Source organism: Sceloporus undulatus, chromosome 9, assembly GCF_019175285.1.
Source record: "Sceloporus undulatus isolate JIND9_A2432 ecotype Alabama chromosome 9, SceUnd_v1.1, whole genome shotgun sequence".
In the NCBI taxonomy this organism is placed as follows: domain Eukaryota; kingdom Metazoa; phylum Chordata; class Lepidosauria; order Squamata; family Phrynosomatidae; genus Sceloporus; species Sceloporus undulatus.
This window is the reverse complement of record NC_056530.1, coordinates 25,081,456-25,104,011: the sequence shown is the minus strand read 5'-3', so window position 1 is coordinate 25,104,011 and position 22,556 is coordinate 25,081,456. Positions and strand designations below refer to the sequence as shown.

Genomic DNA, 22,556 nt, shown 5'->3' with positions numbered 1-22,556 from the left:
TTGGCCAGAAGGAGGAGGAACAGCAAGAGAGCGCCGCTGATTGGTTCACGAGAGGCACAGCGCTGCAGGCCTAGTACTGTACTCTGGTTGTTGCCATTGGGAGCAGCGCTGAGCCAGCTCTCCCTCCAAGGCGCCCCTCGAAGGCATGGCCCCCTCAGGCCCCTCCAGGCCGGCCCTCTCTCTCTCTCTCTCTCTGTCCGGGGCCTGCCTTTCCCCAGGGACCGCGGCCGGCGGGGGACAAGGCCGGCCTCCGCCCCGGAGAGCAAAGGAAGGGGACAGCCAAGGGCCTCGGAGGCCAAATGGCCAAAGGAAGCCCGGCTCAGGGCCAGGAGCCCTGGGAAGCGTCGTGTATTGTGGCCCCGGAGCTCTCTGGCAGTCAGAGCAGGCTAAAGGACGACGTCTAGTCGCAAAACGACACTTCCCAGAATCCCCGGCCCTGAGCCAGACTGGCACAGGCTTCATGGCCTCCTTCCCCAGATGCAGCCAGGCCCACAGAAACCATTACTAGGCATGGCTCCTTTCTGCCACGTCCCCATGAGCCACCTTTATGGGCCTCACTGGGGCAAAAGGGAGGCCTCAATGGGCGCTTCTCCACGGACAGCTTACAGCAGGGCCAGGGGAACCCTGCGGGAGGCCCTGGGGAGGATGGCTGAACGCAAGCGCCGTGGGCAGGCAGGCAGCCCAGGCCCAGGAGGCCGGCTGCAGGTGCATGCCAGGACTGAGCCTCTGGGGAAAGCTCCTTGTCCAGAGGCAGCAGCCTGGGCCTACCTGGCAGGCACTTGCCTTGGGAGAAGGCTGGGTGCCCGGCGGCAGAGGGCAAAGGGCGACCCTCGCGTTCCCTTGCTGACGCTCCCCTCCTTTCCAGGTCTGAGTGCCATGGAGGACAGCAAGGACCCCAGGAGCGCCACGGTGCCCCATGCCCTGCGCTGCCCCTCTGGCTGCACTGCAGATGGCCCCATGCTCCTCCACACCGTGCCACGCTCCCCGACCTGCGTCCGCTGTCGCAACCACGGCATCCGGGCGCCACTGAAAGGCCACAAGAACCGCTGCCAGTTCCAGAGCTGCCAGTGCGAGAAATGCATCTTTATTCTGTAGGTTCAGAGGGCAAGTGGCCGTTTGGGGTGGGTGCTCCTGGCCCTGGTGTGGCAGGGAGGCAGCCTGGCGTGGCCCCAGCAGGTGGCACTCTCCCCTCATGAATAAAGGCGGTCCTTGCATCGGCAGGACAGAGAAGTACTGGATTGCCCACTGGCCACCAAAGCAGTGCCCCTTGTCTGCTTGGGGTGGGATGGCTAGCTCAGTGGCAAGCTCATGGGTAACAGTAATGACGACCAGCATAGCCATGGTGCTTCTCCTGCAAAGGAACACCTCTGGTGGGCTGGTAACCCACTCACAGGGTCAGCACATTTATTGAGGCACAAAGTCAAAGCAAAGACCATGGGCACCATGGGGACGGGTGGCAAGAGCAGAACCGGCAGGTGAAGCCTGTACCTGAGCCCTGCTTTCCCCAGGAGACACAGGGAGGGCTGAGTGGGGAAATGGTAGCCAAGGGGTCCAGATGCTCTTGCTAGCGTAGGACTAGTACAGTATTTGCCTTCTCCATTGCTTTGTGTTTGGAAACAATGGGTTGCTATTGCTGCTGCTGCTGCTTTGTCTTGTAGGCAAAGGCGACGCGTCTCGGCCGCCCAGGTCTCCCTGCGCAGGCAGCAGGAGATGGAGCTAAGGAAGCAGCTGGCTGGCAGCTCAGGAGAAGATGCCCTGGGCCTGGGCAAAGCCTCCAAAAGGACCAGGCCCTGCAGGGGAAGGACAGGTGAGCCACTGGGAGGATCCCACTGAGCTGGAGATCTTGAAACAGATCAAGCTGGTCAACATGCATAGCATTGGACTGTTCAGCACAGGGACCCCAGTTTGCTCCCAGACCTAAATGGGTTTAGGGTTAAAGCCGCAGCATCAGTTAAGTACATAATCCTCACAGCTGAAACTGGATTTTTAAAGGCATACCTCTCTAAAACAGAAACCAAATCATGCTTTGTATTTCAAGCGTATAGTATCTGAAGAAGTGGATTGAAATCCGCCAAAGTTCATGCTAGTTTCAAAGTGCTCCTACGTTTCTCCTTTCCGCTTTTTTAAAAGGGGAAGCTTCTCTTTAGCTTTTAGGTTAGTAGACATATGGGAACAGAAGCAAACATGTATGAGAGATGCACAATCTATAGCAAAATAAATGTGGATTCCTAGGGTTGAGGTATGCGTTCTGCTGCTCACCTGCCATTGCAAACAGATGTTTGAGAGGAGGGAGGGAGGGAGGGAGGGGTGGTCCTGAACAAAAACGCTCTGCGCTCCTTGTCTGCAGTTCTGTGCTCTGAATTCGGGTGTCTGTGTCTGAGCCTTCAAGTGGTCTGTTGACTTTTGTTGACCCCATAAATTTCATAGGAATTTCTTAGGCAAGGAATCCTCAGAGATGGGCCCAAGACCCTAAAGGCACCAGATTCTGTCTCATGTTGAAAGCTATGCAGACCATATTTCAGAGGAAGGAAAAGGCAAAACCACCTCTGAGGATTCCTTGCCTAAGAAAACCCTCTGAAATTCCTGGGGTCACCATAATTAAGCAGGGAACTTGAAGGTGTATACATATGCGCCCGCACACACCCAGAGATGGTTTTGCCAGTTCCTTCCTCTGAAATCTGCCTACAGCACCTGGGATTCATTGGCAGTCTCCCACCCAAGTACTATCCAAGCTGACCCTGCTTAGCCTCCAAGGTGAGACAGGATCTGGTGCCTTGAGGGTATTGCCCCTTACATAAAAGTTGTCATTTCCTCCCTTGGAAGCCCCCACCTCGGGCTTTTTGTTAAGATACGTTTGCAGGTCAGTAGTTAGACTATGACTGTTTTGTGTGTTGTGAATGTAACCAACAGACTCCTGGGGGACAGTGGGGGGGAGTGTTGTGATGATGATGATGATGATGATGAATTTCATTATTTTATTTTATCCCGCTTTTCTCCCAAAGTGGGGCCCAAGGCACCTAACATACATAAAACGCAACAAGGGTACCAGGGCTGTTCATCTGATTGGCAGGAAGGAACTATTAGGCCTTTTCAGCCCTTGCATGCCAGAGACTATGGACGCTGGCATACCTTCAGGCAGCGTTCAGGAGGTGGGTTCTCACAAGAGCCTCTTGCCATTTGTTGCACAGGGAAGAAGGAGAATGAAGACCCCGCGCAAGAGCCAAAGGACGGGCTCAGAGGGGCTCCAGGGCTCCTGCGGAAACAGAGGCGGAGGGCGACAAAGCAGGTGAGAGATGGGAGGGCAGGCCGCGCCGTTCTCCGGCCCAAATTCTTTTTCAGTCGGGTGGTTGCAGCCACAACAAATTGTGATATGAATTGTGGCACTCGCGGCATGTTTTGCCCATGGAAGAAGGTGCCTTTTCTCAAGCAAACCCAGCTTAGTAGCAGACGGTAACAGAATAAATAAAGGAAAAATCTGAAAATGTGAGACCGGTGGGCATGGTAGCCTTGAAAGCCACATCTCCCATCGCTTTATGAAAAACCATGTATGTTTGGGGTGTTTGTTTGTTTCCAAGTGGAAAATGTGTCTGCCTCAGTATCTGTTGAGTGAACATACCTTGCCAGTGGGAGGCCCTGGTCTTGAAAATGGGTGCTTGCCTTCCGGTGGCCTTGGCAGGAGTGGGCAGAGAGCGAGTGGAAGGAGACCGTGCCCCCTTGTGCCGCGAAGGACACCCGTCCCGCCGTCCGTGGGGCGGTGCCTCCCTTTGATTCCTTTTCACTCAGCGTCTAAGACAAATGTCTGCTTTGCTGGCTGAAACTCCGTGGGAACCTTCTACTAGGCTGCCGTCAGGATTTCCCAAGGATAAATGATATGTTTTATGACACGTAACCAATCTTCACCCAAATGATAAGAGACTTGGACTGTAAAACATAGACCAGGTTCCCACGAGAGTCTTTAAATCGGAGTATTCCATTCATTGACATCTCATCTGATGTAGGTTGCAATACCTGTAATGTGGCGTTCCCTGTAGATACGTGTTTCCCGTTCTTCTCTAGGAGAGTTCCTATCTGCCCCATCCTCACTGCTCCGGAGTGGCAGCACTGCCATGGACTTGTGCAGGGCATCGGCCACCCTGCCTGGACTGGGCCCTGCCTCCGCTTCCTGTGCCCCCCGTATCCTTCTGCCCCTTCGTGCCTCAGGAACATCCGTTTCACTGTCCCCGAATGGGAGGTAGGTTGCCTGCTTCTCTAGTGGGCAGATGAGGGCTGGGCCAGCCAAACGTCTATGCAAGATAGTGATTTTAGCACTGAAGCCTTCTTGGGAACCTATTAAGAACTACCAGCTTAGAGAGACCCAAAGCTAATGCACTGTTATTAATTTAATTTACTTGCACCTAATATTGGATATGAATACTGTCTTATACATGACAGGAGTCATACTGTTGTTCTTCTACCGTGAGTTTCACAGGAACTTGGTGATACCTCTCAAGGGTGACAGTATTTTTAAAACCAGCCCTGAAGAAGCAGCATTGAGCCAGAAATCTCTCCTGGATCCTGCTTTCCTACTGTAAATATGCCCCTGGCCTCTCTGCTCAGTCCTGATTGCTACCGCTTGCTTCCTTTCCCTGCAGGCTGTGAGGGCAATGAAGCTTTCTACATGCCAGAGGGTTACATGGCAGCCCCAGGGCAAATGGCTCACTCTGGCATCTCCTGGCACTTACCTGGACCTGCCGACCTGCCCAGGTATGTGGGGCATCTGGGGCACTCCCACACAGGGGACATTGAAAGCTAAGCTGAATATAATATTTCTATACCTTTGTTTTCTGGCCCTAGTACCACAACAGCTGTCTAAACTAGCAGACATTTATTACAAACAGCAAGTTGTGGGTGGAAAGATAAGATGAACTTGGGAGAATGGCAGCTGCAGCAGCCCCTCTTCCCCCTCAACCGTCTGCGGTGTAACAAGGACAGAAGGCGAGTGGGAGATCAGCTGCCTCCCAGGGACTTTATAAACAAGACTGACACACGCTCTCTCCTCCTCCCCCCTTGTGCCCCTCCAGGCGCATGGCCCTGAACCCCCTGAGTGGCAACCTGGATTTGAGCAGACGTCCAAAGGCTCCACCACTGGGAGGCCAGGTATTTTGGTCTTTGCGTGTTTTGTGTGTGTTGCACAGAGACAGCCTGTGAGCCAGAGGTCTTGCCTTGGCTCCTCCAGGCTTCTTCCCTCCCGCCCCAATTCAGCAATATTCCTGGAAGGGGGGATACTGGCAGCTGGGGTTATTCAATGTGGGGAAGAGAGACTGGAAGAAAGAAAAAGTACACTCAGAAATATAGGGAGCATCCTCCCCAGTTGCTTCCATTTCCAGCCAGTGGCCCATAGGAATGCCAGCTCACCACAGAGAAATGGAGAACAACTCTTCCTGTTCAGGGTCACTTTGGAACGGGTAACTTCTTGACCAAGGCCTGCAGTATGAGAGTCTGATGGCCAGTTGTGCGGACAATTGCTTCTCCACAAGGACATGTCCGCTGCTCACTTGAACATTGTATCTGCAAGAGCTTCCTTAGGCTGGTTTGATGGCATGAGGGGTTGGATGGTTGTGCCCTTTGAGGCAATGTTCAATTGTGAAGTGCTAGTGCCCTGCCCTGCCCTGCCTGGGGGAGTGGTGCCCTCCCCCTTTGGGAGCAGCACATGGTCCCACGGACTGCAAAAACCCTCCCATATCTTGGTAGCCATTAAGCTTCTGGACTGAGCAAAACTGGGCAGTACAACTGGCCAGGAGTAGTGGCCTAAATGTGATCCAGTAAAGCAGCGACTTGTGACTTGGCACAGGCAGTTGCTCCAATGAAGAATTCCTGGTCTGTATTCCACTCAGTATAGTACTTGGAAAGCAGCCAGCCTTTTTTCTCCAGCCCACGCAAATGAGAAATCTCTATTAAGGGATCCCATGTGGTGAATGCTCAGCCTAGCAGCCAAGTTAGGGCTAGATTTGAGCGGAGGTTGTTGTGGAATGCATCCTTCCAAGGCATCTGCTGCTGTTGGCCACAGATATATTCTGCCCTCTATCTCATGTTCTTTCTCTCTCTCTCCTTCTCTTGCAGCCAGCCTCCTCCACTCATGTCTCCATCTGGCCCTCCAGGGGACTCCTCTTCTCACCCCTTTCAGAACAACAGCTCCAGGAAGAGGCTGCCGAAGCCCTGATGGTGCTGCGGAAGGCCCCCCGTTCAGGCCCCCTTCTGCCTCCTGCCAGCTCTGCACCTGCCCCCTTCTCCCAGCCATCAGGGGCAGCTCAGAGCCCAGGGGTGCCCAGTCCTTTACAACAGCACCTCCCCAGCTTCATGCCTCCTTATGGCATGCACCCTGTGAAGGCCTCCCTAGACATTGCTCTGAAAGGGCCTCCGGAGCCTGCTGGAGCTCACCACAAGCAGGGCCCAGGGCCACTGGTCCTCCCTTTGCTCCACGGTGGTGCATTTCCCCATTGCCTGTTCTCAGTTGCCCCAACCGGGGGTCCCCAGCTTGCCACTTCTCTCCTGGTCTCCAGCATCCAGGCTGTGAGCCCTAGTCCAGGAGGGGTCTCCAGTGTCAGTCAGCACCATTTTGCCCCAGGCTTGGCAGCCTATCCAGGCTCCTCAGGCTCCATGCCACAGACCATTTGTGTGCCACAAATGATAGACACAGGTTGGCATTCTGAAGTCCTTGCTCCTCCAGGCCCCATTCCTGGCAGCCCCCAACTGCTGCCCTTCTGCATCCCACACATGGATGCCGCTGTCACGGTGCCCCTGCAGACCACCCTCCCTCGCAGCCCCCTTGAGATGGAGCTCCACATGCTCCCGAGGCTGTCTCTCCTGAATCCCAGCCCCTACCTTGTAGCTCATCCGCAAGCTTTCCCAGAGTCAGTGTTTCTCCCCGGGCAGAAGGTGCCACAGCCTCCGTTGAGCCATGAAGGAAGGAGTTCCAGGAAGGGGCAGGAAGGAGAAACACATGGAAGCGCCAAGGGTCTGTGGAGAACCAATCCAACAGGTAAGCCAGGCATGACTCTGCAGCTGCAGGGTATGAAGGAATGCAGGTGGCGTTTTGATAGTGGCATCTCCCCAAAGACGACAGGAAGGGAAAGAATGCACTGCTTTCCAGAGGCTAGCTTGGTGCCCTGTACGTTAAGAGGCAACACAGAGACAGTGGCATCTCTCACACAACATGCTGTGCCCAGGAGGCAAAGTGGGCACCATGAGTGCAGGGCCCTTCCCAGAATGGTGGCCTGGGCAGGAGGAGAACCGTTTGCTTGATGCCATCTTCCTGCCCCGTCTGGCCCAACCAGGCACCCAGCCTTTTCATTCAGGGGAGGGCAACTGCGGGAAGCACCGGGCAGTTTTTAGCCTCGGGACTCTCTGGGGCCTGACAAACTGCCCCAAATGCCAAAATGAAGGGCTACAAGTTGACTTCTGGTTTTGAAAAACCATTACAGTATATTTTTGATGTAATCCAGCGGAAGGCAAAGTATTTAAAAGGCAAATTCCTAGTCTATGAAGATTTTTTCTTCAATGGCTAGAATAATGGTGGTCCCAAGCGTTGAGGCCCAGGCTGTGGGACCATTCATTCCTACTTCTTAAAGAAAGGCTTTTAAATTGTGCATTGATCTTCGTTTTATTGTTTGGGTTTAGCTTGTTAGCTGTCCAGAGACAGACAGGAGCTAATGAATCTGACTGATTAATTGTATCAGGAGAAATAACAAGGACAATCTTTATGCAGCACTGAAGGAACATGGAAATGTTTTTAAAGTCAATCAAAGAGATTTATGCAAGTGTATACAATTTTATCCGTGGGATTTATGATGAAGTTGTGCTACCTTTCAGGAATGCTCTACAGGGCCAAGAAATATTCCCATGCATTTGAGCATAAGTGCTCTTGGGGGAAAGCATCATTAACTGAGCGTTTCAGCGTTGGGGGAACGTCCGTCAGTAAAGCTGCCTGCAGAGGTTTGTGGGTCTGGGCATTGGGACGAACACAGTGGCTGGCATCCTGGCGTTTGCTCCCAATTAGATTAGATCCATTCAATCCGTGGTTGAGTAATGACTCAATAATAAATAGATCCCATGGATTCAGGACTAGCAATAGGGTTTAGGCAGAATCTGGACCAAAGGGGCTTTCCCCGCTTCTAAAGTGAATGGAAACATTTATGTGTGGAGAGTCATAGCATAGCAGCATCAGTAGACCAGGGGTTGGTTTCCACAGGGAGCATGTGCGCCAACTAGCAGAGATTCTTTTTTATCTGCAAGCTCCACTGGCCAGGTCCCTTTCTGTCCTAAAGAGAGGACCCTCTGCCAGAGACGTACCAGTTAGCGATGCCCATCCCAGAAGGGGAGCAGCCGTTCTGGGTTCCTCTCTGGTCCTACAGCTAGGCTTCCCACAGGGCAGACTGCAATCTTTAAATCACTTATTCCAGATTAAGCATGCAGAATCTGATTCAAGGATCATGGTCACAGCGATGTGCAGGATATGGGGGCAATCTGGAGTGTCTGAGAGACATCGTCCCAAAAGGAGGTCTCCTGAGACCTTGTTGATACTGGGCTCAATCTGATATTCCTGTTGGCTGCAGCCTTGCCTGGGTTCACTGCAGGCCAGGCAGAAGGCAAGGGATTCCAATCCCGTTTCCTTCTGGCTGACCTGGAGTGCCTGGCTCAGCTGCATGAGCAGCAGCGGAAGCTCTGCTGGAGACCTGTCTGAACGGAGGCTCAGGTCCCACGCAAGTCCACAGCCAGAGGGCTCAGGAGGCCTCTCCGCCCAGCCATCCCTTAAGGGACATACATACAAGGCAGTGGCCCTTTCCAGGGCAGGCCTTCTTGCGCCTGGGATGGCTGGAGGCAGTTGCTCATTTCCAGCAGGCTCAGAGCCCAGCCAGGGAGTTTGTGAGAGAGAGGAGGCGGCGGCCATCAGGCATTCCTGCCTCCTTCAAAGGCACGGCCTGCGGTGGCTGAGGAAGGAGGCTTCGTTTGCTGCCAATAAAGACCCAGAGGAAAGGCAGTGCTTTGTCTGGGCTTTACTCCCGCAAGGCTGCTCTGGGCCCCTCTCCTGCTCAGGACGCCGGCGGAGGAGGGCCTGGCAGCCGCAGCAGCGCCAAAGGAAGCGTCCCAGGCCAGAGCGAGGCCTCCAAGGCACGTCCAAAGGGGCGACGCAGCTGCCCCGGGAAGAGCCCTTTCGCAGCCTCTGGGCCATCCTGGGTCCGCCTCTTGTCCCGGGAGGCCGCCGGGCCGCTTGCCCAAGGCCCGCCCCAGCCGGGGCCGCCTTGGCTCTCCTCCTCGGAGGCCTCCGGAAGGAAGGCGCACTTCTCTCTCAAGGGTCGGGGAGGGAGGGAGAGGCGGGAGCGGGGCTCCTTCGCGGCGGAAGCGAGGCCGGGGTCAGGAGGGACTGCTTCCGGGGCGCCTTCTCCGCCCGCGCCCCCGTCTGGCCGCCGGGGGAACTGCAGCGGCGCAGGCGGAACCCTTTCCTCCCAGGCAGGCAGGCAGGCAGGGCCCTCCTCGCCGCGCTCCCGCCACCTCGGGGCTCCACGGACTGCGTCCCGCGTGAGTGTTCCGCTCCTTGGCTCCCCCGCCGCCGAATGGTACCGGCCGCCGGTCCAGAAGACAAGAAGGGGCGGACGGAACCACTGCGCGCGGGGCGGGGGGCCAAGGAGACCCGGCCCTCGCTGGCGATGGAGGCGCCCCAGACCCCCCCCCCCTTCCCCCCAGGAATGGAGGCGTTTGCGGGGGAAGAAACCACTCGCCGGGGCAGCCTTGGCGGAAGGGGTCCCTTCTCCTCCCTCCCTCCCTTCCTTCCTGGGCCGACAATACTAGGATTTCCTGCTATGGGAATCCGGGCGGCTTACAACAGAAGGGATAACAGACGGTTCCCTGCCCTGAGGCTTACAATCTAAAAAGGAGAAGGGAATGGTGGAGGGAAAGGGGATGAGGTCCAGTGGTTCTTCTCTCCAAGGCAGATGGACTGCAGGGAGGGCTCTTCTTCTTCAGGCTAGCCCTGATGGAGATGGGCCTGCCTGGTCAACTGCCTCATAGGCCGGAAGATGACAGTTATGGAGGGAGGAGTCTCTTCTTCCAGGCTAGCCTTGCTTTTTCCTCCCCAGGAGCAGCCACAAGGGAAGAACCAGCCAGCGGTCAGCCAGCCATGAGGGACGGAGACAAGAACCCGGCCAGCGTTCCGGCCCCGGCCCCAGATGTCCAGGGGGATGGCCGGTGGATGTCCCTGGTGAGGCCCCTACGCCGCTGGGCCTTTGGGTCTTTTGCCTGTGGGCAGCCCCCACAGAAGCCCCATGGAGCGGGGACCCTCCTTGCAAGCCATATTTTGGAGCCAGGCTTCGGGGCCAGAGGCCACCTTGGCAGGGATTCCGCAGGCAAGGCCGGGGGCAGCTGCCTCCAGAGGAGGCTCCGTGGGGCTGGACACCCAAGAGGCCCTCCGCTGAAGATGTCCCCTGAATTTGGGAGATGGCCATATGGGGGGAAGCGGTCAGGAGTAACATTCGCGAAGGTTCCTCCCGGGGCATCCTTCATTTGCATGTTTTGATTAAAGGCCCTTAAGTATCAGTTCTGTGTTATAAATGAATGTGAGTTTGGGGGGGGGGGGTTAGGTGGTGGGTTCAGGATGCAGCAAAACTCTCCCTAGTGCTGCGGCCTTAATCCCCATTTCTGTGAAGGAAGGTGACAGCCCCCATCTGGCTGCAGAGCAAGGGTGAGAATTACATTTTAACTGCCGCTCCCAGGAGCCCCAGTGCTGAGTGCTGGGAGTGGCAGTCCAGGAGCGATTCTCACTCTGGTTTAGGGACAGACGGTAGTTGCAGCCCTGAGTCTGTCCCTTTCGGCTGCAAACCCACCAATTTCGCTTGAGGCAGGGTTCCCAGGTTGCTTTTTGCCTCCCTGCCTCCCAACAGAAAGCTGCTTTAAAAACCTGTTTCTCTCCCGGTGTTTCTGCTCTAAAACAGCACCATCGCTTCATTGCTGATAGCAAAGACAAAGAGCCAGAGGTGGTCTTCATCGGAGACTCTTTGGTGCAGCTGCTGCACCAGTTTGAGGTAAAATGGCTCCGAAAGGCATTGGGGGAGAAACCAGGGGGACCCAGTGGCCATCTAGACAGCTGGCCCTTTCCTTCCTCTGCCCCTAGATCTGGAGGGAGCTTTTCTCCCCTCTCCATGCGCTCAACTTTGGCATTGGTAGCGACACCACCCAACACGTCCTCTGGCGCTTGCAAAACGGGGAGCTTCAGCACATCCGGCCAAAGGTAGGCTGGGCCATGGGCAGCTGGGGCAGCCAGCTAACGCCTTGCCAGCCCCCCCCCCCCCCTCAGGCCAATCACCGCTGCCCCCAAGCCTTCAGGCCGGAGTCCTCGCAGCCTCTTCCCTCTTAAGAAGAAGCCCCTGCTGGGAGCAAAATGCAGAAGGGTGGAATAGCGGGAGCAGGGCAACCCAGGATAAGGGTTTATACAAGTTTCTGAGCATGTCTCAAATCAGTAATCCAAACAGGGTGCAACCAAGGGATGTGTTACTGTGGCCAGATCTGGCTTTTCCATCTACAGACAAAAGTGACGCATTAGCTTTAACTGTGCCAAAGTTCTCCTGGCCACTGCTGAAACCTGGGCCTCTTTCCTCATCCATACAGCTGAGCCCTCTGATTGTATCTCTCCTTTGCTTGCAGATTGTGGTCGTCTGGGTGGGCACCAACAACCATGGTCACACAGCGGAGCAAGTGACAGGCGGCATTGAAGCAATTGTGCGCCTCATCCATCAGCAGCAGCCCCAGGCCCGCATAGTGGTTTTGGTGAGTGCCAGCCACTGGTGGCTGTGCTCAGGGGAAAGGGGGGCAGAGATGTGGCTGCCGCATGGCCGGCTGGGGATTTCCCTGGCCCATTTCTTCTTGTGGACACCCACCCACAGGGCCTGCTGCCACGGGGCAAGAACCCCAATCCACTGCGGGAGAAGAACCAGCGGGTGAACGAACTCCTGGAGAGCAAGGTGCCACTCCTGCCCAACGCCTCCTTCCTAAATGCCGACCCAGGCTTCGTGCATTCGGATGGGACCATAAGTCACCACGACATGTACGACTACCTCCACCTGACCCGCAACGGATACGCCCGACTCTGCCCAGACCTCCATCGCCTCCTGCTATGCCTTCTGGGAGAATGCCATGCCCAGGCGCCCTGACCCACTACCACTGCTGCCCAGGGGAAGCTGTACTGTGACCAGGCAGCAAAAGTGGTCATTTTCCCCTGCCCGTCTGTGCCCGTCATCTGGGTCGGCCAACAAGGCAGCTCCCCTTTGCTTCTGACCTCCGGGGCTAAATGCAGATCTGCCCTCTTTCAGCAGGGAGGCTCCTGAGGCGGCAAAAGGTCTGTGGGCAGTGGATGCGGGGGGAGCATGCTGGTTCACTTAATGCCAAAATACATTGGCCATGGGGGAAATTACTGGGAGCTCAGCTACATTTACTTAATAAAAGTGGTAATGTGAACTTGTGAGCCCAGACTTGGTGCTTCTGTTCCCATGGCTGGGTGTTCTTCCCAAAAAGGGTTTAGGTTTTTTATGGGGGGGGGAACTTCCCAATGGGAGCAGTGTGTGCATATTTGTAGTGTCCCACAATGTCCCTTTCCTTCTCCATGCAGCATTAATGGAGAGCAGTGATGATATTAAGGACAGAAGGGTTATATATGCCATATGGGTCTCCATGAGCCAGCTGGGTCCCTTCACTAACCTTCAGAGGGTTTGCCCTCCACTAAAACCAAGGAACCCCCTTTGCAGCTCCACTTCTTCTCCTACCTGGTTTACAGACCAGTGCATGGCTCTTTGCGGTGCTTAAAAATCCATGTGGGCTCAGGGTGGGTTACGCACTCACCCTTCCACTCAAGGGTCTCTCAGCTTTTGACTTTGTCATCTACTCATACATCTAATCCCTTTGAAAAAAAATTGTTCAGGGGGCCAAGGCGGCATTAATACTAGGCACCCTATTACCGAGAAATGAATACTGAGTCACTGAATAATTTATGGTGGGCCTATGCTTGAGGGTTTGGTTCCAGAACACACACCTCCTCCCCATACTAAAACATAGGCTCAGCCTGGCTGTGGAGGTGAGCCACTGGACAAGGGAAATTTGGGTTCCTCTTTTTCCTCCAAATGTGAATTGGGCTCACTTTCTAAGCTCTCCTGTGCAAACAGGTCCCCTGGATGCAGCTGTGAAGCCACTGGGAGGGAAGGATCCCCCCCAGTAAAGACCCTGACCACAGCCTCACCTCTCGTCTTCCAGCCTTTTGGAGATGTTACCCCAAAACACTTGAAGCCTAGTGCCCCCCCCCCCAATCCTGAAGGGCAATAAAAGTGCATTCCCAGAAAGACACCTTTCATACTCCAAAAGGGAACTGACTTGTCTCTTCATGCAAAACGATCCAGAACAGATTGTTAAAGAGCTTTAATAGTATGTGAGGTGGGGCCACCCCAATGCAGGAGGGGCTACACATGGTCAACATGTGGCTTTGGCCACCAGGGCACTTGCGCTGTGCCTGGGAACGAGGGGGGCAGCCCCGTCCACTGGCACTCCCTCTTGCTTCATACTCCCCTGGCGATGGGCCAGAACCACTCACCAGCAACACGCAGCCCCCCCAGACGTCGGCTGCGCCGCACCCCAAGTCTCTTCTGAATGGATGGCCCAGGCGGCCCTCTCCATGCCCAAGCGGAGCCTTGACCAGTCAAGACAAACGGGTGGCATCACACGAGCTCCGCTGAGGCCGCCAGATGGCCTTCCTCCTCCTCTGATGATGATGATCCAGCTTTCTGAGTGACCACAGCAAGGGCCCATCCACAAGGCAAGGCCGGCTGTAAAGTGTCTCAGCCCCCCCCCCTCCATGGAGCAGCAGGGAGGCTGGGAGGAGACTCTCCCAGGCCCCACATATTGACACAGAAGAAAAAGAGTATGGGATCCCAAAATATTTGACATTATTAAAAGAGGAGGGAGTTGAAAATCAGAAGTTGTCCCTTTGTGGGTCTTTTCTTGCGGCCCCCACTCTGCCCCAAGGTTTCCATGGCAGCCGCTGCCTCTTGGGAGGAAAGGGGTATGTGGGCACCAGCGGTGGCACTGGGGGGTCCACACTCCTCCCCTTTCAGGCCAGACTAGTCGGGCAAAGAGCCAAGCAAGAGGAAGGGTGGGGAGATGGTTTTGTGGGGCGCAGGTGTCTGCCCCCTCCTTGAGTCCCAGAAGGCTGGGGAGGGGGCTGGGGAGAGTCACAGGGTGGGAGGGGACCCAGTTGGGGAGGGGGCGATGATCCAAGCCCCCCATCCGCCCAGCAGGCAACTTCTCTCTCTCTCTGTCCTCTGCTCAATCGCTTGCTCATCTGCTGCTGGCGTTGCCTCCGCTCCCGCAGCCAGGAGAAGTCTGCTGGCTACCATCCCAAGCGGCTGCCATGGTGGAAGGCGGTCCGGAAGGGGGGCCCACCCCCGTGGCCTCTGCTCCTGGGCCTGAGTCCGGTGTGAGGGCCAGTGGCTCCAAAGGCTGCCCCTCTGCTGTGCCACCCTGGCAGGCAGGAGCCCCGGGTTCAGGTGTGCTGGGCGCCTGTTCTGTGGGGGTGGCTGCCTGCATGATCTTCTGTCTCACTTCCCGGATCTTGAGCTGCAAGCAGACCTTGGTGGGGAAGATGTCTGAGTAGCGTGCTTGGAAGGCTGCCGTAGCTTGTGCTGCCAATGGGCCAGTGCAAATCGATGGGGAGAGGGGAGAAAAGCCGGTGAGTCGTGGGCCCTCCTGTGTAGGAGGCACAGGCCAGAAACAGGCAGGACGTGGCATAGCACTATCTGCCCTCTCCTAGGACAAGCTCCCCCAGCCCCAATCCCCAGCAAGGGGAAAGGGCTGCAGGGAGCAAAGCTGCTGTTTGGCTGCCAGCACCATCAGGCAGCCAAGCTTCTTAGAGCTAGCCCAGGCCTAGCTGAGACTCAGAAAAGAACCTGTGGGGCCCTTGCCCAGGACATGAAAGCCAGCAGGGCAGCCCATTCTCCCTCCCTACCTGATGGGAAGAAGCCGTGATCCTGGAAGAGCTGCATAACCAGAGCCCTCCGCTGGTCCAGCGTGCGTCGCAGGGATGAATAGGGCACCTTCTCGTACTCCAGTTCCCCCAGGACATCATCCGCCTCTGTGCCTGCAAACAGGCAGGGAAGGTGAGCGGCTCCGGCGGCAGGGCCCACGCCAACAGGTAGCCAATGAGGGTCTGGCCCAGGCAGCCATGCCCTCCCTTCCCTGCAGCATTCCGGCTAAAGGGACTTGAGCTCTGGCATGGCCTCCCTGTCCTCCACTGTGAAAGGCAAAAATGCCTCCAAAGGCTCTGTTTCTGGCAGCTGGAGTTTGAAGAGGCCAAATATGCTGATGTTCTTGGGTCTTTTGGTCCCATCCCTTTGCCCCCAACCCAATTAAATGTGGCCCTCAGCTTGAAGGAGCACTGTAAAAAAGCAGGACAATGCAGCCCCCTCCCTGGACAGACATGGAGCCGGGAACACAGCAGCCCAGCTAGGCAGACCCTCTGAGGCATTTCCTCTTTCACTAGGCTTCCTCTGACAGACACGTTGTCTCTTTTTAGCAAACTAAAACTCCTATTAACTCCCTTCAAACCCAGGTGCCACCATCACTGGGGAGCTCTGCCTTGTCCCTGTGGGGAAAACAGGCAGAGTATGAATGGGGAGCAGCCGCTGATACCGCCTCATGGCAGCAGAGGAAGCCAAGCCTCGCGCACAGAGGGCAGGGTTGGTGTGCTGGCTCCTCTCCGTCATCCACATGCTGGGCCCTCACCTACCTGTCTTGTCAAAGGTAAAGATGTCTCCCTCGCACTTGGCACTCTTGGGTGTGTTGGGCTCCGAACTGCAGCTGGAGCGCCGGCGCATCTTCCGCTTGGGAGAAATGGGGTCTTCTGTGGAGGAGTCCAAGTCTGAAAGGCAAGCCCATGCCACAATGCTCAGTGCAACAAAAGGCACAGGGGGGTTGTCCAATCCCACAAAACCAGGAGATGGGAGCCAGGGCAGATGCTTAACTGTGGTGTGTGTGTGTGTGTAGAAAGAGGAAGCACCCCTTTTGGCTTCCTTTCACACAGTGCAGCCCAAGAAGTGGAAAGGACACTCTCCCACAACTCCCATCAACTGGGAAGGAGCCTATGGTTCCCTGGGAAAAAAGCTGTCCTGGGGCCCCACAGCTGAGGAACTTCCAGAAGGGAATTCTCCTCTCCAGCCAAGCAGATTAATCTCCTTGTTGCTGTTCATCTGCTCTGCGTTTCGCCTCACAGCTCAAATCCTCCAATAAACTACCCTAACGCTAGGATCCCCCCCCCCCCACAGCTACTGAGCATCCCCCTCTGTGCTCCCTTGGCCTCTCCTGGAAGCCCCTCTGTTGCAGATGCCGGCCAAGCCTCCCCACTTGCCCCCTCCAGTCCCAGTCCCAATCCCAGTCACAGCAGATCTTTGGCATGGCAGGGACCGCACTGGCTTCTGACCCCCTCCCGGCCATTCCCTGCCCCTCACCTGTGGAGTTCTTGCGCTTCTTGCGGTAGCTGCCCAGAATGGCCCGGGGCGAGGTGGCAAGGGACTGCAGCGTCGGAGAGGGCAGCACTTCTTCAGGCTTGAATTCAGGCAGCTCAGCAAAGCGCTCCTCAAAATCTACCTCCGAAAGAACCCTGCTGGGGTAGGGGCAAGGGAGAGGGATAAGGGTCACAGGGAGCGCCGGTTGCTCACCACCCCAACCCAAGTCAGGTCCCTCTTTGTGCACCATTCCTAAAAACAGCAGCACCCCAGACTCCTTTCCACCTGCCTGCCCTCCTTCACTGGCACTGGGTTTCCACAAGTACGGTCCTAGAGCATGCAAGGCAGCCTCTCGTCCCACTTTTACTTAGGCAAGTAATGTGTCTTTCCTTTCTGAGGAAGGATAACGCCCCAGGAAAGGAGTGTTGTGCCCCAGAGGCTCCTCTGTTAGCAGGGAACGTGCCCCAGGAAACAGCCACAGCCATAGGTACTTCCCAGTGCTAATTCCCAGATGGATGGAGTAAAGTGGAAGGCTGCCATTATGGAGGCAGAGAGTTCTTCTGAGAAATCCCTTTCAGCAGAAACATCAAAAGCCCCCCAGGGAAGAGCGTGGGCTGCCGCAGCCGCCTTCAGCTCCAGACCAAGAGCATGCCCAGCACCCCATCCCTCCTCGCAAAGGGGGTCCAATGCCCGACAGAATGCCAACCCCTCCATGCCTGTGGCTTTCGAACTGCTTAGTGGTGCAGAGAATTCTGGGAAGTGTCCCAGGCAGGATGAGCTCGGAGAGAGCGCTATCAGGAGCAGCCTGCCTTCATCAAGTGCCCTTCCATCTGCCTCAGTCGACATGCCCAATGGCCAGGAGAATGGGATATGTAGTCCTAAATATCTGGCACACACTAGGCTAGGGCAGGATGAGCTTACGACTCATTGCTACAGGGGTATGTATGCACTGTGTGTGTGAACTGATGGTACACACAGACGAAACTAGTGGCCTTTGAAAGGGAAGGTCTGTAGCTAGAAGCAAGCTGTCTTTGGGGAAAATTCCTTTACCCCCGTTAGTAACTTTCCAAAGAACCTCAGGACTGCCATAACCCCACTGACAAACGTGGCTCCTGTGGGTCTTTGCCCCACAGCCCCTGCCCTTCCCAGTCACTCACTTGTCCACTGAGTCAAATGTTTTCTTCAGGGGAGGAGGCCGGACCTTCACCTTCTTGCCCACCGGTCCGTCCTTTGGCTCAGGCCCTTCGGACGTGGAGGACAGAGATGCTGTTGGGGGCAGAGCTAAGGACGCCCCTCTAGAGCCCTCCCCAAAGTTTGGAGGGCCAGGACTGAGTGAGGATGAGGATGGCCCCGCGGATGGCACTGATGCCTCAGGCTGGCCTTCAGGGCCCGACGTTCTCCAGTCGGGAGAAGAGGGGAATTTCAGGGGCTGTGTGAGATCGAGAGACAGAGAGAAAGAAAGAGAGTTAATGCTAGTCAGCAGGCTGGAAGAGCAATGCTGAGGGCTACTGCTATCATCATTCTTCTCAAATTCAGCCTCCCTCTTCCTCATAAAAGCCAGGTCAGCTCCACCGGCAACACAGATAAAGACAGGGCTCTCCAAGGGCAGAACCTCCTCCTCCTCCTTCAAGCAACAAGGAGAAGCGTGATTTAGGTGATGGGGGAGGAAGTGATGTGGAGAAACAGTTTTCTCATTCCACTCCAAGCAAACACATGCTCAAAGCCAAAATAGCTTGAGTCTGGCTACCACAAGCCAACTGAACCCCAGGAAGCTCCCCAAGGATTCTGGAAGATGCTTCTGGCCCCTGCTTTGGTGAGTCCTTGCAGCAACCGTGTCTTTCTCCACACCAGCAGCGCATGGTACAGAAGATCAGCCTCAAGCAACAGGGCGCCTTCTGAGGCTGGCAGCGGGGGGGGTGGGGGGGGGGTGGGGGACACGACACCTGGACCTCTTACCGTCTCAGCAGCCCCTTTGCTGCCTGAAGGTGGGGCAGGCAGCGGGTCTCGGGCTGCTCTCTCTTCACTGCCCCCCCCGGCTGATTCCCGGTGGCTCCAGACCTCTGTGGTTGCGGCCTCCGTGACTTGCGGCGGCTGGGGCGAGGGGGGCGACACCAGCTCCCAGGAGTCCCTCTTCAGCTCCTGGACTTTGGCCAAACTCTGCTCAGGCCCCTGGCAGGAAGGAGAAGGAGGAGGCTCCTGGGGCCCTGTCTCCCGGGGCCCCCGCTCTGTGGCTTCAGCCTCTCGAAGATATCGCTGCCCAGCAGGCTCCTGGGGTGGCTGTGGCTGCCCCACGGGAGGCCGGCCTGAACCAGGTGAGGGGGCAGATTCGTAAGAACCAATTGGGATGCTGGCAATGCTGGCCCTCAGTTTCTGAGGTGTCTTGAGTGGGGGGCGCTGAACTCGAGTGGCTGGTGAAGGAACGGCCTGGAGAGCTGGAAGGAAAACACTGATCACCAAAAACCACAGCTACTCAGGGGTTATGGCATCCCCAATGCCCTGCTGGCACAATCCTTCCCCTGCACTGGCTTCTTGTCCCCCTCAGCTCACCCCACCTGCCCCGGCTTGCACTTATTTTGGGCCAAAGGCACATGTATAGAGGCCTCACTATTCAATGGCAGGTGCAGATTCCTGCCTTCTCCTCAGCTGCACTAGCCAGGAGTTTGTGCTATTATTTTCATAATAAGCAGCCCTGGTGAAAGCAACTAAATCTGAATTCTATTTAAGGCCAGTTCATTGGGTTCTGTCTTGTTATGAAGCAACCTGTTAAATATTGCCGAATCTTGATTTGATTTGTGTCTGTGCATTAAATACACGATCTCAGCCAGGAAGGATCTTCTAGAGAGCTAACAGATAGCTTCATGTGTGCTTTCCTTCAACAGCTGTTATAATAATAATGCTGATAATAATAATAATAATAATAATAATAATAATAATAATAATAATAATAATAATTTATTTTTAGCCCACATCTCCCATTCGGATCAAAGTGGGTTCCAAAAAAACACCAAGAACATTACTATTTTAGTAGTAAAATAGGGCTAAAGCACCTCATTCTTGCCGTGTTCATTTCTGTACCTAAATCCCAGATTAGTATCAAGGAAGAACGATCTGAATAGAGGATGGGTTCAGTTTGTATATATAACAACTGAACCCGTTAGGAATGGAGGGAGAGAGAACTAGAGAAAGGATGGCAACAAATGAAGCTTTTGGTCATCGCTACAGATGAGAAGTGATGCTTGAAAGTTGAAAATGTCCACCAAAATGTGGTTTCAGCACGAAGGGCTGTGGGCAGGGAGCAATGCTCCGCAGCCGTCTCTCCCTCCCGCTTGCCTCGTGACTAGCAAAGTCTGAGCCCAGTTTGGCAGCACAAGAGGCCTCTCTGCTTGAATGGCCATGTCAACAGTTGCCTTCCTGCCAGACTGCCTTCCTTCGCTCCCTTTCCAGGCCTGGGAGTGGTGGAGATGGCTCCTCCGGCCTCGGGTCCTCTGTCGCCCAAAGCACTCCCCCCACATACCTGTGGAGACCACCTTGTCCTGGGTGGGTCCTCCAGAGGCCTGGGCGAGGCTGCTGTTGCTTCCCCCCTTGGGCAGGATGGCTGTCGGGGAGGAGGCGGTGCTGGTAGCTGCCACCGTGTACACTACGCCGTGAGTGGCTGGCTGGGCAGGACTCGTCCCTGGCAGACTGGGGTAGATGGCTGCGATGACTTGACCCTGTCCAGGGCAGGAAGCTGGGAGTTGGGGGCTGTGGAGGGGAGACACTCCTACTTGCCCCGGTGTCAACAGGGAGTTCTGACCTGCCGGGAACCAGAGGTAAAGATTCAGGCCTGGCCAGGCAGGCACTCAGGAGGCCAAGCGTTTGCCCCCACCCCATCCCTCCTGGCACCTCTCTGTGCCCCATGCGCCATCTCACCACCCACGTCCATCTGTCCACCCAGGATGGTGCTGGTGGGTCTGCCCTCCAAGCTGCCGCCCCACATCCTCCCCAGCCCCCTTTCGCCTCACCGGCCTTACCTGAGAGCAATGGCTGCACAATGGCCTGCCCGTTTGGCCCGATTGTGGTGAAGCCCAGTGCCACAGGGGCCGGGCCCATGGGGGACTGGACGTAGGTGGTGGCGGGTGTGGGGGCGCCGGGCTGTGTGTGGGAGGCCGAGGTGCCCAGGGAGAGGGGGTGCCCCGCAGTCGACTGCACGTAAGTGATCCTGGGGCAAAGAGAGGGAAGGGGGGAAGAGGGGTTACCATGGCTGCTGCTAAGAAGTTAGAAGCCCCCAAGATCCCGCGCTGCACACTGACAGGGCCAATCCATACCTAGTGGAGGAAGAGGAGGGCAACAGCACCTTTTGGGTTTGGCTTGGGGAGCTCACAACAGCGGCAGCAACAGTGCCCTGAAGAGTGACTGGGCTGAGAGGTGGCACCAGTGCGGCACTGCTCTGTGAAGATGGCTGGGACTGGACCACTGGCACTGGGGTGAGCTGGATGATCTGGAAGGGCAGGAAAGCCAGGTGAGTGCTGAACAGAAAGACGAACGTTGGTACTTACCCGTGATACATTCATTTCCAGCAGACGAGGGTCCTAGCATCCTGCCATCTGGGTGCTGCCTGCAGCCTCCGACCCTGGCTGCCTGTTGGTGGACCTTCTTTGTTCTTCTTGTTGCTGGATTGGTTTTTCTGAGTTCTTGTTTGTTCTTAGACTAGTTTTTTCTAAGGTGTTCTAGCTAACCCTTAGCTGATGTTACTAAAGTTCAGTTCCTTGATTTACTTTAGTAGTCGCTTGGCTTGTTATTGACTGAGGCTCAGGGGGGCTAGCTCCTCCCTATATAGGGGCCAATCTTTTCTTTATTGTCCCTGCCTACAGGAGCGAATATGAGGAGCTAAACCCAGAAGACAGGAGTTTAGGACCCTGCCTGCTGGGAAACCCCTTTCCCCACAGGTGCATGCAGGCCCCAAAGGAAGCGGGCTTATGCAACACAGGCTGCCTGCCAGCTAATGTAACTGCCAAGTCATTTAGGCAGAATCTGCTGCTCTCCTGACTCTGTAGAAGTGGGCAGTGAGGCACTGAGTTTGGCAGGAGGGCATCCCATGTGCCCAGTCCAAACAAGAGCCAAGAGAAGGAAAGAGGGGAGGCAGCAGCTATAGGGCCCAGGGGACACTGTGGGTGGGACCAGGTGCTGTTCCTCCTGAATGTCTTGAAAGCAGAGGGTGGTTTTAGTGGGGTGGGCAGAAAATGAGTGCAGGGCAATAGGAAGGGATGAGGATGGGAAGGGGGGGCTATTCTCACCTCCTGCCCCTGTGCTTCCCTGACCTGCACCCTTTCTCCTTTGTGTAAGGAAGGCATTTGGGGTGCTAAGGAAGTGTTATGCCCATTCTATACTTCTGTACTGTTCCTGCCAGTCATAGCCTTCGCAGATACCAGCAAGCCCTGTCCAGATGCTACCTTCCCTGCCTTCAGCACCATGCCTCAGGTGCACTGCACACGGCCCTTGCCAGTCCCTTGCCCGCTTCCTGCTTCCCACCCCCCATCCCCACCACGCAAATACTAACCTTGCTTGCTGGTTGACTCCCATTTTGCACAGGAACTTGGAAGGGTGGAGTGACCAGAGGGAGCTGGGTGGCTGTGGTGGTCCGCACGGTCACCTGAGGGGCAGCCATGGGCACCAGGACTTTGCCTTGCACCTGGAGCCCTGTAGGGGTCATCACTGGCCCAGACACCAGGTGCTGGGCTGAATTGCCTGGCGAGGGAGCTTGGACTGGAGACGCCAATTGCACTGCAGGGAAAGAAGTGACAAAAAGCACACTACACAAGTCAGCTTGGCGGGGTGTGTGTGTGAAAAGCCCAGAGCTCAGAGCTTTGGACTGCAGTCCCCAGAATCCCAACCTGCGGGTGCCTGTCTCTCAAAAACAAAACCAGGTGCACAATTTCTCAACTTCCCATCTCCCAAAGGCTTTGGCCAGCAGTTTACAGGTCAGGGATTCTGGGAGCTAAAGTCCAAAACATCTGGTGAACCAAACGTTGAGAAACTCCTGAAGCAATGATGATGAAGAAGAAATGG

At 55.8% G+C, this 22,556-nt stretch overlaps 2 protein-coding genes across 4 annotated transcripts in view; one reads left to right on the top strand and one right to left on the bottom strand.

Moving 5' to 3' along the window:
- Window positions 1–495: 495 nt before the first annotated feature.
- Window positions 496–12,483, top strand: PAFAH1B3 (platelet activating factor acetylhydrolase 1b catalytic subunit 3). Of its 3 annotated transcripts, XM_042440726.1 has the most exons (13): window positions 496–1,091; window positions 1,659–1,807; window positions 3,189–3,286; window positions 4,057–4,181; window positions 4,215–4,231; window positions 4,632–4,743; window positions 5,061–5,136; window positions 6,100–7,018; window positions 10,113–10,234; window positions 10,965–11,054; window positions 11,144–11,260; window positions 11,674–11,796; window positions 11,913–12,483. In XM_042440726.1, exons 1-13 carry the CDS (start codon window positions 511–513, stop codon window positions 12,177–12,179), a joined length of 2,796 nt encoding a protein of 931 aa, XP_042296660.1. In that variant the 5' UTR covers window positions 496–510; the 3' UTR covers window positions 12,180–12,483. The 3 variants fall into 3 exon arrangements, with proteins under 3 accessions (XP_042296660.1, XP_042296659.1, XP_042296661.1); XM_042440725.1 differs by having other exon boundaries at window positions 4,057–4,231; XM_042440727.1 differs by lacking the exons at window positions 496–1,091; window positions 1,659–1,807; window positions 3,189–3,286; ... (3 more) ...; window positions 5,061–5,136; window positions 6,100–7,018 and adding an exon at window positions 8,667–9,555.
- Window positions 12,484–13,419: 936 nt separating this feature from the next.
- CIC (capicua transcriptional repressor) overlaps window positions 13,420–22,556 on the bottom strand; it is a 33,421-nt gene continuing 24,284 nt past the window's right edge. The window contains 10 exon segments of the mRNA XM_042440318.1: window positions 13,420–14,693; window positions 15,017–15,148; window positions 15,797–15,928; window positions 16,515–16,669; window positions 17,669–17,940; window positions 18,468–18,943; window positions 20,026–20,304; window positions 20,522–20,709; window positions 20,816–20,988; window positions 22,048–22,271. Of these exon segments, the coding sequence (XP_042296252.1) occupies window positions 14,350–14,693; window positions 15,017–15,148; window positions 15,797–15,928; window positions 16,515–16,669; window positions 17,669–17,940; window positions 18,468–18,943; window positions 20,026–20,304; window positions 20,522–20,709; window positions 20,816–20,988; window positions 22,048–22,271 (2,375 nt within the window). The 3' untranslated portion in view covers window positions 13,420–14,349.

What these genes read in the sequence shown, in the direction of transcription:
- PAFAH1B3 (XM_042440725.1), top strand. Translation starts at nt 511, where the DNA reads ATGGCTCCTTTCTGCCACGTCCCCATGAGCCACCTTTATGGGCCTCAC. An exon ending in GGACCTGCCGACCTGCCCAG is followed by an intron (nt 4,744 to 5,060) that starts GTATGTGGGGCA and finishes GTGCCCCTCCAG; the next exon opens with GCGCATGGCCCTGAACCCCC. An exon ending in TTCAGCACATCCGGCCAAAG is followed by an intron (nt 11,261 to 11,673) that starts GTAGGCTGGGCC and finishes CTTTGCTTGCAG; the next exon opens with ATTGTGGTCGTCTGGGTGGG.